Below are 17,580 nucleotides of genomic sequence, written 5' to 3' on the forward strand. Positions count from 1 at the left end.
TTCCCAGAATACAGTGTAAAGTATACATACTAAACTTATACAAATCTTCACAGTTAAATCTACATAGGTCTGCGGTATCTGTCAGTATTTACAAATATTCTTGATTTTCCCACAAAGATACTCTGCTTTACTCATTCCTCATTAGTCGTTTCATTATTAGTTTATATGACGTGTTTAAGTTAGCTTTAGGCATTTAACACCTACTTTGAGTCATCTGTACTCTACAAGGAGCCAACTTTTGCACAGAGATGTGAAAGCCCTTGTCCAAAAGGAGCATCATGCATGTTCCCAGTTTCACATGAAGAAGCTGAAGTCAGGCAAGAGTAGTAGTTCTAACAGAAGGCACTTATTTCAGGTCTATTCCTTCAAAGCTTGGGCTGCTTCTGAAATGATCCGCTGTTCCTTGTATCCTCTGGCAACTCCAAGATATGTCTCTATACAGGTTACAACTCAAGAATTTTTGTTAGAGTAGAATGTGTATGTTACAAAAACTCTGTCTTCTCCAGAGCATATTTTCTCCCCCATGCATTCACTGTAGTTGTCTGTCTTAATCCAATCTGAAGTCATCTTAATTAGAGAAAGTTTACAAGTAACTTTTGTGTTTTTATACTCCACCTGACAGTGCTGATTGACAAAGACCAATCCCCCAGATGGAAGCCAGCTGCTCTAGAAGAAGTCAGTGACGAATTTGTGGACGATTGTTTTAAGCCATTGGGAAACAACGATCTCAAGTTGTAAAGTTCAAGCCTATTGACATCTTAAACATCTGCTTAATTCTATGTTATAAAAATTAATAGCAGTGTGATAAAGTTTGACAAGACTGTTAGCTAGCGTGAGATTTGTAAGTCTATTTTTTTGCATTCAGGAACATTTTTGTTATGCTGCCATAATGGCAAAATAGTATCTCTGGTTAATGAGGAAAATCACTTCAAGGCAAATAGTTATTTTTACTGCTTTACACAATGTTTAACATTTAGTTTTTTGCATCGACTCTTAGGTTAGGGGGAGAAAGCATAGTTAAGGGATGACCTAAGAAGTAAGGAGACCTTTGTGTTCTTGGCTCTGTCACTGATCTGTTAAATTGCGATGGTGCCTCAGATTCTTCTCTATACAATGAAAATAAAATATACTTAAAGCTTTAAAACAATCAGAGCTACAAAGCAAAATGCAAGACATCCTAAATCCATGGTGTTAAGTAGTCTTTTAAATAAAAGGTCAGACTGGCACATTAGTCTGAGAGCAAGAAATTGTTCTATTGATTTAACATTTGGTCAGTATTCAGTCTTGCTATGTGATGCAGACATTGTTTCAGATGACATAATATTGCCAGAGCCTAGAGCACACTTCTGTCTGCTTGTAAAACTGATTTTTTTTTTAAATGCCATTAAGTTTGATGGAACTGCATAATTAGTTTTTCATTATTTCAGAAAGTGCTAGTTTTTCCTGGTCTTACAGTGGTGAAGAAATAACTGTCTCAGACCTTCCTCTGAACACTAAGCAGCACGTTTCCTGTTGATGTTTGTGACTGTCTAATCAGGGGTAGAGGTCAGCCTGGCCCTAATACTACAAGTGGCTGGAGTTTCTCTATACCAACTAGTCTGGGTTCCCGTTTGTTTGTGCCCATGAATATCCTGTCTGCTGGGTGGAAAATTTTTGAAAAGTAGGGGGAACACAGCAGTATGTACTGAAGATAACAAATGGGAAAACTTGAAGTATGTCTGCTGCTACATGGATCATATAGTTTTTTTAACACAACATATCCTAACAAACATAGTTGTTGGGATCAAAAGTTAAATATACATCAAAAACCCTTTGCTGTATGTGCATTAAAAGTTGCTCGGTTCTGATACTAATAATGCTTTGAAGTTCTATGACATAACCAGAGCGCCTTGATAAAAGTATATTCTTTTTTGGGGGTAAAATTAATTTTTCTGTTGTGTATGCAACACATAGCTACTAATCTTCAACATTAAGACTGCATGCTTTTTTATGGTTAATCAAATCATGTATCGGGATCTCTTGCTACTTGTTTCTATAGTTATAGGCAGGTCACAAATACAGATTTTGGCTTCTCTGAAGATGAACCACTGAGACTAAAGGAAGAAAACTTTTGTTCAAATAACATAGTAATCAGCACTGGGGAATCCAAAAGTCCGTGCTACAGCAGAATTGTTACAGAGTTTCCAACATTGGGCCGTTTTTATTACCAGCAGTAATGGTCTACACTGGCTTATGGCTCCTTCCTTCCTAGAAGCTGTTGCCTGGAAACAAAGTCCAGGAAATTCAGGCATCAAGGTGAACTACGAGGGTGACTTTCAAAGAATTACGGGTGAGCGAAATAGAGAGCAAAATCAAGAAAAGATGGCACCTTGCTTTGTCTTTAAGAATCTTTAAGATAAATTTGTTAAAATTTCAGCTGCGAGTTAATGCTACCATGTACATATTTGTTATGAGACAGTCCTTGAGTTTATTTTCAAAAGTAGTTGAGAGATTTAATTTAATACCGTTAGGGTAATTCTGAAAATATGACTTGAATTTCTACCTCATGCTGGTTCTGTAAGAAATATAAACCTCCCCACTTATTTTTTAAAATTTTTATATGTTTTAGATTCTTAAACAATGCCTATTTTTATTTTTTAAAAATTGGTTCATTCCATTATTTTTGTACAAAAGGAGCAATTTTCAGTGACTATATTTAATGAAAAACACAGTAATCCCCAAGGAGTAGGGATGGTGCCTTCTGTGATTGAAAAGGACTTCCAACATTTTAGCAAGAGTATACTTCTGAATCAATAAACTTTAACTTGCATGTTCAGTTGCTTCCAAAATTTATGTGAACAGGAATTATCCTGACTCATGGTAACAAGATTCTGTCCAATCTGTGCATTTTTCTCAAATAAAAGTCATACAGGCAGATGGCAAGTTTAATTTTATTTGGTCCACAAGAAAATATTTTCCACAAAAAATATTGTAAAAATATATTGTAGTGTGTTTTATTTGGGAATACTGGTGTGTCTTACTCCAGAAATGTCAATTTTACAAAGTTGTGCTGCAGTTAATGTGTTTTGAACCGTTAGCAGAATATCAAGTCAGTCACATTGTACCCACTCAGACTATGCTTACATTTCCTGGAGAAAAATAAAACAAATGTATTTGTAACTCCTAAATAGAAGTAAATAGTTTTGCAGAGTATGCTAGTCCCATACTGGAGTGCCTTTTACACAGAATCAAGTCAAAGAATCAGTGGCAACTTCGCTGGAAAGCCACTGGAAGTGGCTTATACAGCTTAGAGTAATCTAATTGTAAGTAAACATATGCAATTGTATTTAGGTAAAGAAGTCTTTATTTTTATTATGTGTTAGTATTGTGCCTATTAAAAATACAGCAGAACTCTGGAAAGAGATCTCCTTTGATCTCAACAGATTGTAGGATTGAACAGATTTTTTTATCTTTTTTTTTATTAAGGGTAAGTGCATTATTTATTAAGGACAGCATCTTATAAAAGATTATTTTCCTGGTGAGAAGCTGTCTCCCTGTTTGTCAGCTTGTTTGCTTTCCATTTGCTGCATGCATTCCCTGAAGTGCCAATGTCATAGCATCGTAAGCCAGCCGGAATTGCACTTCAGGCCCTACTGAAGCTGCTGTGATCTTCAAGCGTGAGTGAGGGAAGCCAGGCTTTGTGGTTGCAGGTGAGGGACCGGTTGGAGGTAACAAGCAGCAGGCGATGCAGTCAGTGTTGGGTTATGGGTGGCTCTCAGAGCAAGCACTCCACACGGAAGCTCACGGTGAGGCACGTTTCCATTATACCTAGGTAACTTGCTCCTTTGGGGAAATTTTCAGTATTTATCAGTACAGATGCTATGATGTAACTTTAGGCTATTTTATATTATTTTATAATTCTGCCTGCTGTTGGGACTGTGCAGTGGCAGCCTGCCAATGGAGAAGCTGCTTCCAAAAGTGCATCTGATACTCTGACTCCAGAAGAGTGTCAGGTGCTCCGGCTACATCCAAAGAAAGGATTTGAGACACTGCAATAGCAATCGTTGCAACACCCAGCTCCCCATGGCAGCCACCAAGGTATTTGTACAAGGGTCAAGACAAACAGAAAACTGCACTCACTTTAAGAGTGCATATTCACCTATCTGGCAAACAACATCTATGGAGTTTGGGCTTTTTTTTTTTTAATTTTTTTTTTAATTACTGTCTTTAGCAGTGTTAACATTCTGGAGTCAAGACAAATGTTACAGAAACATTGGCCCTTTTTGTAATAAAGCTTTATTTTAGTTATAATAATAAGAGGAATATTTTTTAATACTGTGGTTAAGCAATATCCAAACTGATCTGATCAGTGTTTTGGTTTTGCTTTTTAATTCACCCTAGTATACGGCATGGAGTTTTTTTAGATGGAGCAAATGTAGGGTATCATCTAATGTTTTACATGCCTTAGAGCTTCAGGGAGCATCACTGTTAACAGTAGACTTCACATGGGCCATAATACCTTAGTCCCACTTTACATATGGCTTCAAAGAAGACTACATTACTTCAAACAAAAAGACATTACAACATCGGCAGATTTTGTTCCCTTTTTCAGCAAAAGCCTGAGAACAGTCTTAATAGCAGGGTCTAGTCTGGTCACTGTGAACTATGGCTGTCTTGTGCTGTGTTACTAAGAATTTTTCACTGTTGACTCTTGATAAAACCACTTCCCCATACAGGTGAATTTCAAATAACTATGTTTGTGTCACAAAGTCTGCATAACAGCTCAATTCATGGACTGTCTTATGGCTGAGAATAAGCTAAAAATAATGATTTACATGGTCCTCTTTCTGCTTGCCTCCCATTGCTTAAAAAATTATGTTTTATATCATTTCCTAGAGCTACATGTACCTTTTAAAAGTAGTAACAGTTTTTGCCAGTATCGAAAGCATTTTTCTATAAAATGGAAACATAAAACAGAAAGCTTTGATCTAGGCAAAAAACTCTGTCTTTTAAACAGGCCATAACAGAAAAAGGAACAAACAGGTGCTAAAACCCCAAGCTTTTACAAGGTATTCACTTTGTATAAAGTGTCAGCATTGTAGCTTTCAGATGACTATGATTAATTTATCCCTTTCTTGGTATCTCACATGCTAGTTATGAGTACAGTAGGTCAGGCTGCAAGTCCTGGAGAAGCAGGGTGCAGTGTGTGGATGCAAGCTAGATACAAATGGGTAAAGAACGTAGCCCTTTAGCTCTGGGCCTAAGGCTTTTTCACTAATTCAGTGCACTGCTCGAGCTTTAGGTTTCCGTAGCTCATGTTTGCATCGCCATATGTGGTTTTACCAATGGGTAAGTGATGAACCTACAGAAGCTGAAGGAAGGCGTCAAGGGTGTTACTTCAGAATGAAATTTTAGTGTAATGCAGCCGTAGTTCCCATGAAACAAATAGTCCTAAAACAGTGTTACACCTTTGAAAGTTTGTTACACTAGTTAGCATCAGTAGTTTTTGTATACCTACCTGGGTTACAGTAAAAAAATGAAACAAACCTCTCCAAAACCAGCACCCTAACACAAAAAAACCCCAAACCCCAAACTAAAAACCCAAACAGCTTTGGTCTGAACGCAGTGATCAGATGTCATTAAACTGTCTTACTGCAGGATTTTTAGAGAATAGCCTTCGTGCATTTACTGAAGCCAGAGCATCTGTTAATTATAATGCACTGTTTATCAATATTGTAATGTTTCTCATTGGTTCACTTCAGAATGGAAGCTGAATAGTATCATAATCCATATGGTTCCCTGAATACTGCTTGGTTTTATAAAATGCTTCTCATCACCTTCATCACTTTGTGGTTTACAAATTTAGTCAGGTCAAAGAATCAAAGTAAAATTTATGACAGCAGTTATCCTTGCTACATGCAGACCTTGGTTTCACTTAGCAAAACACAGACAAATTTACCAAGCATAGAGAGTTCCTCTCTTTTCACCTACAAACAGACCACTGATTTTTTTATGCAGTACATAAAAATAATCCACACTTTGTTAAGCATCTTTGGGGCCTCTGTAGCAGTACTTGTACAGTTGCAGGGCAGCCACATTCTTCTCATCCTCTTTTTTAACACTAATTTCTGATCACATTCAACACAAAGACAGAATATACTCAACATACGGCTGATAACAAATGACACGATTAATAGATTCTACCGTAATCCAATTAGTTTCTTAGCAATATAGATTAAAAGGCAAATTTTTTTCAGCCTCTCCTTGCAAACACATTCATATAGTGGCATTATGCTCAAGTCACAGCTGATTTTACTTTATTTGCACTAGTACAAAATACAAACTGCTTAACAGACAGGACACTCACTGTGAAGACAGTCCTTGCCAGTCAGGGCTCAGGGCACATCACTTTCAATAAAGGGGATGTCGCTATATTTGCTTTCAGTCACTGCCCACTGTTTCACCGCCTGATCGAGAATCTCACGGGAGAGACGGTGTGCGTAGTCTAGCACTATGGTGCTTGATGGACTTTTCTCATCCACCTTCACTGCTATCAGTGATGACTTCTCCCCAGTGCATCCTTCATTGCCTTCCCCGATCCTTTCATCCTGGATAGCATTTGAACCTGGAAAGGCATCCTTGGATTTGATGCATCCCATGGTACATTCAAAAACGCAGCTGCAAAATTCAGTTCAACAGCATGTTTTGATAACCTGGAAATGGTTTCCTTGTTTGATGCACAGTGTTGCTGCTTCTTGCCAGTGGTTCCACTTATTTTCAAAGAACAGAGCGTCTCCTTTTGTGCTTCTTTACTTCTGAAGAAATCTGTCAAAATAGTGTTTCATATAAACACAGTAGTTTCCCACTCTCAGTGAGCTCAAAGGAAAGCTAAATTCAGTACAGACGCTGTTAGAAGCAACTTTAATAACTCTCTGCATGGCATGCGTAAAATGTTTTTATCGGTAGCATCCATCTACTACAAATAGGCAGAGCTTGACCTGAATTCAAGCTGCCTTTGAATGCAATTCCCAGTACGTGATGTAAGCCATCTAGGAACGTAAAGGTCTTAGAAAAAAAAAAAAAAAATCTGTTTCTTCCAAACTGACAATGCAATGCTCTTTTCCTGAATCTGTAAACAAATACTGTTTAACTCCAGTGACTGCTGCTGCTAAAGAAGATAAAAATAAAACCCAAGAACACCCCACAGAAGCACCACACAACCACCACCTAACAAGAGCCTTGCGCCATGGCTGTTGTACACCCTTTGGGCAAGAGTGACGCTGATTCTCAGTGTCATTCTGCCGTTGCTCAAGGAGGCTTGAGCATGCAGTCACGAGGAGCTATTCACGAGAAACAAGAGTTGCTTTTCGTTTTTTCCCTTGAGGGGGTAGGGAAAGCAGCAGCAGACTGCTGTGTTCAAGGCAGTTCTGACAGGGACAACTCTACATCTAGAGAAGGGAGAGTGAGGAACTAAACACCTGACAGGGTCCTTTTGTCAAACTCCTCAAGAATCAGAACTACTCAGCCCCAAATTCTGCTACGTTTTTTTGTTTATTAGCCTACAGAGCTGTTTCTCATGCTATTTTCTCTATACAGGCAAAGCAGAACCTCATGATATGGCTGACTTTGCTTGGCATGAGCTTACCCACTTACCAGAGTTAATAGACTGCCAGCCAAAATAAAGACTGTGCTGCACAGAAACCAACTGTTCCCTACAGCTTCACCCGATGACGCTGTACTAAGGTCAGCCAAAGTTAAAGATTTTTTTGTAAATAGCCTTTGAAAACATAATCATGGCAAAGATGTTAAGCCTTATGTATTTGCTTTATATACTGGGACAAATAGGGGCTCCAATCCAGTATCCTGATCCCAGGCAAATACTTGCAGAGGAAATGAAGCCCATTTGCAGGCAAATGGTGCTTCACAGGTAGGTCGGGACTTCCCCAGTGTAGCAGCTGACTCATGAGAGCCAGGTTCATGGTGACAAGCTTCCCTCCTCTTTCTGCTAGTTCATAAAAACATCGCTACCTATTTAGAAAACAGTTTGTAGGACCAAAGTGCCAGCACTCAGAAGGTGTTCCTGGCAGCAAGTCAGACCTAAAAGGCTTCTGAAACTACGAAGCACATACAAATGTTTTCATACCTCTAGCTTTGTATCAAAACAGTTCAGCGTCTTAGGGAAATGTTTGTAAATCACTTTATTAAAGTTCAGTAAGTTTCTTTTGTGCATAATGGCAGGCTGCAGCACGTGCCAGTGTATTTTAGAGTAGGCAGTACAGTTAACAAGCCTGTAACATAAACCCTGCTGCTAGCATTTGCAGTTTTACCCAACACAGAGGGGAACTAACTTGTTATTAAATGAATAAAAGGAAGGATTCCCTTCACTGCAGAAGAAACCACATTTATCCCTGTGGAGGTTTATAAAAAACCCATGAGCTTTATACCCATGTCTATCAACTGCATACACTGATGAAACTTAAAACACTTACAGAACATGCTTACAGACCAGAGGCCAAGATGTCTGAAAGCAATTCAGGCATCTGAATAATTCAGAACTTTCTAACAGTAATATCTTGTGCATGTCTAATTTCAATAATTACCATTAATAAAACATTAATAAACATAATTTCCACTTGCTCTTCTGGACAAATACGTAGCTTGAACTATCTAATACGGCGAAGAATCACCAGGAGCATCTACAACCCCGCATTGCTGGTACCTGAAGGCTGCAGTCTTTATCCAGCCAAGGTAATACACCAGCTTCGTGGGAAGGTACGCAGGTATGCTGTCTAATCCTTTCTCACTACACAACTGGTAACAGCTACAAGTTTTAGGTTAGATATCATCTCCTCCTTCGGCTTAGCCAGAACTGTAAATATTGTAGATTTAAACCTCAGATTCCCCAACCATACAAATGCTCTATGCCACACTTGATATAACAACGTGTTTCATCAGCATTTCATCCCTGACACTTTATTTAATGACTAATCAGATTTAGATTTTTTAATCTTAAGTTTGGAGGCATATTCTTTTATACGTTATCCTTTTTTTTGCGCTTTTTAAAGGAGGTCTGTTAAACGGTAGCTGGCTTTAGTTAGTATTTTATCACTGTTTTAAGATGTTTTCATCTTACAACTGGAGATTTCCTTTCCTGTTCTGTTAGGGGACACCAGCAGATGAGTTAGTGTCTAACAGAAAGAAGGAGGAAATGAGTAGAGGGAAGGCAAACATCTCCTAAAGCAGGCAGAGACACATTCCCTCGGTCAGCATCTTCCTCTGCAGGATTTACTTCTGTTCCCACCTTCTACCTCTGCCTTTTCATTTGGGTTAAATCAAATGTTTGTGTGACTGTTCTACACAGAGGAAGGAAGGGCTATAAAACCTATAGGTAGCAAGGCATGCAAAACAACTAAATTGTTCCAAATTGATTACTAGTTGAGCTTAAAAGCAAAGTTATTGACCCTAGTTTAAATTCTTGACTGTTGCTCATTTCATTATTTATAGAGTACAGCACTTTCCAAGTCACTGCAGTAAGTTTTATAGTTTGCCCGCTCTACTTGAGTTAATAATTGCTGGCACATAAATGATTGCAAATGAAGCTGCCCTCAATCTTCTGACTGCTTTCTTGTTTTTCTGACAACCATTGCTTGCACATACATGGTGAAGCGCTGTTTAAATCCCCTCCACCTACCTCATCTCCAGAGTGTTAAGTTCTGACAGGGATTTTAACACCTCTAGCTTTCCTCACAATGCTCACACCCTCAGAGAGGGGGGAGGGGGAAGAAAAAAAAAAAAAAGCAGCTCATTTTACTCCCAGCACGATGTTTCATTCAGTAACTGCACAAGGGAAAATTGTCTGACAGGAGTCTTGTTTCTTTCAGTGTCCAGGCTCTAATCTGTTGCCAGCCGTGTCTTGGAAACCACTGCATAGATGGTTCGAGGCTCAGGCCAAAACCTCTGCAGATGCAGTTCCTCACGTGACAAGCTGCTGTGCTTAGCTGGGGGCAGAGGTTAGGGAGCTGTGATCTGCACTGTTACACTGTCAGCCAGGAGTTAAAGCAGCACCATCACAAACCTTAACTTCTCTTTTTAAAGACCAATTTTACAATAAGTGAAATGTTGATTTAATTAATCTGAAAAATACAGGTTCCTAGTTGTGCTCAATTTCAATGGACATATAGTCAATATGCTTTTAAATACCTCATTTAACTTCAATACTATAAACACCGTGTATTATTTTAAGAAGAGTCCTGAAAACAACCAATTCCTTTCCATATCCCTGGAACTGGAAGTTTCCGACGACAAAGTTCAGGTGTTGTTTCACCTATTATTTACTACATGTGTGCCCTGTGGTAATACAAGGAGAGAGAAAATATTGAGGGAGTCGTACCACATCGCTGAACTCACCTTGCATGAGAGGGCTAAGCAGTCTCTTTGCCAGCCTGGCTAAGTGTTTCCTGCCAAGGTAAGTTCATTCCTAACCACTGAAGGAAACAAAGCAATGGTAAAAGGATGCCTGTAATTCACTATTATACAATGTAAAATACAGGGGGAAAAAAGCATTAATAGCGTAACTGCAGTTTTATTTAGATAAATGAGGCTTTTAAAGGTATTAAAATCATCAATAAGAGATAATTACAAAAGGATAAATACATACAAAAATAAAGAGTTTCGCCTGCCTCTCTGGAAAACATCTTCACATGATGAAAACAGACATAAGAGCAAGAGTTTTGCTGTTAAGCAACATCTCTAGCTATCACAGGCAAGTAAGTTCCTGCTACCATTTAAATGGTTTCCATCCCTAAGACCTCTGAAAAAATCTCCTAGAAGTTCAATGCTATACTGCGATGAATCACTTTCTATAACACTTTCTGCTATAGGAGTCACCAGATTAAAAATAAGTCATACTTTTCAAAACAGCTTAGTGCTGCTTTGCCCAATTGAACACAGCGGGTAATTTCTGCTGTGACAAAGCCAGGCTCCTCACTTCCCAAACTCTGAGATTCAAATACGACTCCTTGTAACCCTCCTCCAGCCAGGGAGGCTTTTAGTTTTTTCCTTGGTATCTGCAAGAGAAGCTCAGTATGCTACTTACCAAAACCACGTCTGCTTCTAACAAGTCGTCCCACTTGTCCCCAGTACAGCACGGACAGCTTCACGACTGGGAGGGACTCTGCAAAGGCAACCAGTAAATAGAACAGAGCCCTCGTGAAGATGTCAAAGTTACACATCATCACAAAGTTAGATGAATCTATAGTGCTGGCCTTGCAGAAGTCTGTTTGCCTGTTCACCCACTGTATTTGACTTTGACAAAGGTAAAATGATGATACAGCACTTAGGAAATTAGACTGAATGGCAGGCTGCAACAATTTATATACAGCACCTAATCCCGGGCTACAGTGGGGCCACTGCTTGGGCAAGTGCCTCCTGTCCTACATGTGGGATGCCAACCTCCTTCCACAGCAAGTCCAGTTACGGCCGATTTCAGCAAGGATTCAGGAAGGGCAATACACCAGCATCTGGAGTGCCCCATCTTCTGCCTACACTTAAAAGTTTGCTCCTGTTTTCCCTTCTCCCTCTCAGAGCTTCTGCTGAGACCTGGACCTTTTTCATCCAAGCACATAGGGAGAATAGTCAGATAATCACAGTGCTGTCATTATCATGGAAACAAGAAACGCTACTCTTTGTAACAAAAGTATTCAAACTCAAGGCAGGTGACCCAGCTGATGTACCAGCAGAGGTAAACCAAACTGCATTTAGGCATCCAGACCTCTGAACTGCACCTAGTGGCATTAAATATTTACATCCTCCATGTAATAATGGAGAGAAACAGAAACCCAGAACATCCTCTGTCTGCCTTTCCTCTCCCTAACAAGGTGGGATGTTGTTCAGGAGGACACGTGATACTGTGCCTTTGGATAGTCTGCAGTTTTGAGCAGAGCAGCGGCACATAAATGGCAGAGGGATGAATCACTCAGTGCACAGCATCACCCCCATCGCTGCAGGACGCAGAGGCTCCCCGTGCAGAGCAGCCCCACGCAGGGGCTCTCAAAGCAGCCTAGTCCACCAGTTTTAACTTCTGCCTCTAACATCCAGTTTTCTGCAAATCCTACAGGGACAGCGCACTGTAGTTAACATTTATGATAACGACTCCTTCTAATCATAGGAAAAGGAAGATTTAAAAAGCTAGAGTTAAAGATAAGCACAATTCCCAAGACCCAGCTATCTCAGGCAATCACTGAAATACCTAAACACCCTGCAACAGCTTGGGCAATGAAGAGTAAAAATGGAGCCCTCATTCCTCACAGGGCTGTCCTGTCGCTTACTGCCACCAAGAGATAAGAGCTACACATTGGAAAGGGCTGGATGCAGGAACTGCAGACAACTGCTGTGCAGGATTAGCATGTAAGTGAAAGTCTCCTGCTTATCTGTCTCGGGGTACACGCTGGAATTTCAAAGGCCTGAGTTTTTTTCCCCCCGGTGGCCAGAATTGGTAAAACTTCTGCAGGCTTCTAAGCCAGTTTGTAACTGAATGGGGAAACAACACACTTTTCAGAATCTATCTTACTTTAAAAGGCTGTTCAATGAGACGACAGTTGATGTAGCAAGCAAAGGTGAAGCAAGGAACCTTTAGGTGAAAATACCAATAGTTCAGAAAACAGCAACGCGAGTAGGTACAGTCCTCAGCAGCCTCAAGGTTTGTTTTCATCCAGGAAAAACAGTCTTGTTAAAAATAAAGAACACCATGTGCTTGGTAGCTGTCTGATTTCATGAAAGTAAGACTGTATGCAGTCAGCCTGTCCTGAAAAACTCCCTCCTCCCTCCAGTACAGCGGTTTATTTACCAGAATTGCATGCAGCTCTGAGAGCAGCCTGAAGGCAAGAGGCGAAAAGGATGCTGAAAACTTCTTAGAGGTTCTGCTCTTGTTTTAACTTAGCTGCTTGTCCAAGCAACCGTACATGCTACTATTTTCTCCAAATTTGGACAGAAGTGTGTGCAACGTATTAATTCTGCTTGATTTTTCAATGCCTGTTGTTTTTTTCCTCAACGTCTCAGAGTACCATTAAGCAGACATTTACCAGTACAGACTCTCTGCCAGACCACAGACAAGGGAGAACGTTAACTCAACCTACTCTCATACAAACAAGAGCGAGATGCCTCCTGTTGATGAAATCCCATTTTCTAGATGAGTAAGAGTGGACCTTAGCAAGCAAGGCCTCAGAACGAGGTCATAGAAGAAAGGGCATGGAACAAGATGCAGAGCTTCTCAGAAACTCCATCTGCAGGAAGTTTAGCCAAGATTTAAGGAACCCAACATCAGAAATTACAGAAGAATGCCTTCGTTCAGAGAAAGGAAAAGCTAATGGCTATAGAAGAGATCTGAAACTCTCCAAAAATCCAAATACAAAATAATGCTCAAAACTGTTGAGTGAACAGAAACAAAATATAAAGTTTTTAACATAGGTGTATAGCTGTTTCCTTGCCCTGCGGAAAATGAAAAGAGATGGGTTCAAACCATCTTTCAGCAAAGCCCACGGTTCTTGCCATTATCAGCCCACCGCCGGTATGTATTAGCTGCAAATCTACAGCCTGTAGAAGACCCCCACAAACATTTTCCGCACAGTAGGGGAAAATGCACAGTGTCCCAAGTCCCACACTGATGTTAGACTGCTCTAAAGCATGGGGCTGGGTCCAAAAAAAAAGCAGCCTGTTGGTTTATTACAATGCTGTAACACAGTTGAATGACCTAGAATGGAAATTGGTATTTTCCTATACATACCACAAAACTCCCATCCCAACAAGTCAATTGTGGAGTCAGCCTACCTATTAACAGCCCACCTTCAAGAACATGTTAAAACATCAAGCTACTTATACTCATGCCAAAGCTTAGGATCTAGCCTTGTTTATAAAGGTATAGTACTGTCCTCCACAGGTGCCAGCCAAAGGCAGACTGCTGCAGATGACGAACAGGGATACACAAATCTTTACAAGTAAGAAAGTCCCTCCTGCCGTTATCACTGGCTGCTGCCCAGCCTGGGGATCCTGCCAGCGAGAACTGATGAGCAGCAGCAGGTAAAACAGTGCATCAGTATCTCAGTCTGACAGGGTCGCGTTTTATTGTAGTATCTGTCACAAGATTCAACTATGAACATATGGAGCTGCTGATCATAAGGTATGAATGACGTACATTGGTTTGCTTTGTGATGTGCTTACAAAGGCAAAGGCACCACTGGATTAACACAAATGGAAGTCAGAAGGAAGGAGATGACCAGGATCTGACCAAGATCAACCAGAGAAGAGTACAAGAAAAGCAGCATACAACCCCATTTTGTTCTTTAATCTCCCTATACAGAAGCCAATTGTAAAACTGGGAATCAGAATTAAGAATGCAACAGAAGACCCATTTTTCCACGTCTCGCATAGGAATGCACAGGAAAACACAGCTCCATGTTTTAAAATCACAGCTACATTACTAACAATTGGCAGAAATCAGCCGAGGAGTAAGAGAACAAAGGGAGGAGTCAACAACCAGATGCTCCAGCTGTATGAAAGCTGCCCAGAATTGCAATAAAGAACTACCTCAGCCTTAAAAATATCACTCTGTCTCACAGCTCTCCCTCAGTATTTGTTTTCCTGAATTTCATCACTCCTAACGTGCCAGCTTCTCCTTCTAACGCCTTCGTGCCCGAGAAGCAGGGCGGCTGGCAGCCAGGCAAGGCAGTCATGCCCGGCGCAGCCCGGTGACATGCCGGCTCTCCCCCCGGCACCCAGCCCACGGAGACACCTTGGCCCCAGAGAGATGTCAGCATCGCAAGGCTCTGCACAACCCCCTGTGCGACTTGTACAAACCAAAGTGATTTTAAAGAAAGAATTTTCTCAGCAGAACATAATGTTCAGAAGAAAACTAATTTGTATGTACCTGAAGGTTAAAAATGCTCCTTTGTTAAGACTGTAGTAGAAATCCCTGTATTCTTTTTTTTTTTTAATGACTATATTTAGAAACCTAATTTGGACTCCGACTTCCTGAACTATGAGAAAGCGTGAGATGCTTCTAAATGTTTTATAATTTTTGCCATGGCTGATCTTACACTACTAAATCTGTATTTTACAACGTGCCAGATCAAGGTAACCTTCCCTGTACGGGTTTGTGCTGAAGCTTGGAAAAGGCACTCACGGCAGAGCGGGGACACGCAAGCAGCCCTCACACCCCTCGGCCAGCAAAGACCGTCGTCTCACGCCTTCCCCACAGCAGGCACGCAGCTTACAGAGAGGCAGCCACCCCGTTTACCTTCCCGCTCTGCATCGCTCTCCATAGTACGACCTCTTCCCACGGGGGCCCAATTGGAGCAGCACCTCTGTTTTCCTCAGTTTTGAGGAGACTGTTGCTAGCACCCTCTCCGTCAGATGGTGGGAGGAGTAAGGCGTCACCGCCGCCTGTCCTGAAAAACCCCACCTCAAAGCCCAGCTCTTTCTTCATCTCCTCCACAGCATAAGCTTAGGATGCTGAAGGCCGGTCCTGCCCACGGCCACTGCTCACCCCGCGGGTCACCACAGACTGTGATGGCTGCCAGGGGACACCCGTCCCTCCGCGACACAGCGCCAGGCTACCCCGCTCCTCCTTGTAGGACCTAAGCAAGATGAGATGCGAGCACGAAAGCCGTCGGACATACCAGCACGCCGGTGGGGGTGGTTTAAGTGCCAAGAGCATGTTGTACGCGGGATGCCACCAGCACGCCTCCGGCCGTCGAGCAGGAACTCCCGCGGCCGGGCAGGCTGGCGAGGGCTGCTCCTTCCTCCCAGGCGAGGCGCCGCGGGATCAGGCCCTCGTCCCACCAACGCCGCGTCCTCCAGGTTCCTGCTCGTAAACGACAAAGAAGCAAAAACCACCATCAAAGTCCATTCTGACCCCACTTTTCGGGAAACCACCCGCAAGCGCACCGGCAGCAGCCGGCACCGCGGGGCTCCCGCCGGGCAACGCCCTGCCTCCGCCCCGCCGCCGGCCCCCGCGGGCACCTCTCGGGCCCCCACCCGGCCTGCTCGGCGGCGGAGCCAGCGGCCACCCGGCGCGGCGCGGCCCCGCGGCGCTCCCACAGGTAACGGCCGGGGAGGGGCCCCGCGGCCCCGGCCCCCCCCCGCCGCCACTCACGCGGCTCCGCTCGCCGGGCGCTCTCCGCCCTCCCCGCGGCACCGCCGGGGCGGCCGCGGGCTCCCGGGCGGGGCGGGCCGGGCCGGGGCGGGGAGGCACCGCCGCCCCCCGCCGTGCCCTTCAGCAGCGCCGCGGCCGCGGCCCCAACCTGCCGCCCCGCCCCGCGCCGCCCCCGCCCGCCCCTTCCCTTCCCCGGTGGCCGCGACGCGCCTCAGCGCCGGGATGGGGCCTGCGATTTAAAATTGAAAATAAAAAAGGAAAAAAGAAAAAAATCACGCCCAGGAAAATCGCTTCTCATTGGCTTCTCCTTCTTTTAAATGAGGGGAAGCATTTTTAAAGGACGGAGTTGCCATGTAAAAGCTTTCGGTGATCGAGATCGCGTGGTCGACTCGGCTTTCTGAAGCTGAATCACACGTTCAACTCAGTTTTATTATCAAATAAAACACTGACATGCCACAGAGCGGGGAATGATGAAGTACTGGGAACCAGTAAAGTGAAGGAAACTGGGGGAAAGGCTAGGGGTGAGGCCTGGGTGAGGCAGCTCTTATTTTATCCTGTCAGGCAGCATCAAATCAGGAATACTACAGGAAAATAATAATGAGACCAAATGCCCCCAACCCAAAGGAAAGCTTCCTGAATGAAGGAGCTGAGCAAACTGAAATAAAATTTTTAATTTTTCTAAAATCGTTGCTAAAACTGAAAAGTATTCCTCGCGAGAGGCTGTGAGCAGACAGCTGGGGTAAAGCCTTCCTGCCCCTGGGGAGTCCTGGCGCCAAAGCTGCTGCCAAAGGCACAAGCGCACACCTTGGGTACGGGCTCTGCGCCGGGGCTCAGGCCCGGCCGGGGCTGGCAAACAGCCCCCCGGGGCTTGTGGTGGTCTCCTGGCCCCGGCAGCAACAGGCTCTGGGCTTCGACAAAAAGGGGCTCACGCCGGGCCCTGGTGTCTCCTACAGTAACAGGCCAAAAGCTGGGGTGCTGCAGGGCTCCCCCCTGCGCTCGTGTCCCCCGCTTTGAACGCCTGTGCTGACCTGGGGCTGACTCTTCCTACGCATTTAGGCAACAGTTTTATTGTCAGGCAGGTTTCTAACATCTTTCCAGTTAGGCATCGGCCAGCCGAGGGATTTATTGCAACATTATCAAAGCCACTGGTAATATCAGTCAAGAAAAATGCTATTATAAATGTAGCTGCTGGGCCACAGTTAGTCCGCTGCAGTGCTGTTATCAAGTCCCGGAGGGGCTGCACAGGGCCGGGAGAGCCATTGCTCTGACCTCTGCTGCCCGCTGTGTGACTGGCAAAGCCCCAGCCCTCCTCGCTAGCCCAGAGAGCCGGGGGGCAGGGAGCGGGCAGCCACCCCTGTACACCTCCACCAACAAGATCCAGCAGTTTGTTCTGTGAAAGGATCACTGCTTACAGCTGTTGTGACCACCTGGCAACTGCGCAATATCACACTCAT

General features: G+C 43.2%; 2 protein-coding genes across 6 annotated transcripts in view; one reads left to right on the forward strand and one right to left on the reverse strand.

The window, feature by feature from the left end:
* Positions 1-2,914, forward strand: part of HIBCH (3-hydroxyisobutyryl-CoA hydrolase) — a 47,696-nt gene extending 44,782 nt beyond the window's left edge. For all 4 annotated transcript variants that reach the window (XM_074829608.1, XM_074829610.1, XM_074829609.1 and 1 more), the window contains one exon: positions 623-2,914. In XM_074829608.1, coding sequence (XP_074685709.1) covers positions 623-738 — 116 coding nt within the window. In that variant the 3' untranslated portion in view covers positions 739-2,914. The remainder of the gene's footprint in view (positions 1-622) is intronic.
* Positions 2,911-16,200, reverse strand: AKAP19 (A-kinase anchoring protein 19). 2 transcript variants are annotated; one of them, XM_074829614.1, is made up of 4 exons: positions 15,651-15,825; positions 11,075-11,152; positions 10,387-10,463; positions 2,911-6,804 (listed from the first exon to the last, which is right to left on the reverse strand). In XM_074829614.1, exon 4 carries the CDS (start codon positions 6,636-6,638, stop codon positions 6,375-6,377), a length of 264 nt encoding a protein of 87 aa, XP_074685715.1. In that variant the 5' UTR covers positions 6,639-6,804; positions 10,387-10,463; positions 11,075-11,152; positions 15,651-15,825; the 3' UTR covers positions 2,911-6,374. The 2 variants fall into 2 exon arrangements, with proteins under 2 accessions (XP_074685715.1, XP_074685716.1); XM_074829615.1 differs by lacking the exons at positions 10,387-10,463; positions 11,075-11,152 and adding an exon at positions 16,127-16,200 and having other exon boundaries at positions 15,651-15,835.
* Between the last annotated feature and the right edge of the window lie 1,380 nt (positions 16,201-17,580).

Source organism: Strix aluco, chromosome 6 (genome assembly GCF_031877795.1).
Source record: "Strix aluco isolate bStrAlu1 chromosome 6, bStrAlu1.hap1, whole genome shotgun sequence".
Classification (NCBI taxonomy): domain Eukaryota; kingdom Metazoa; phylum Chordata; class Aves; order Strigiformes; family Strigidae; genus Strix; species Strix aluco.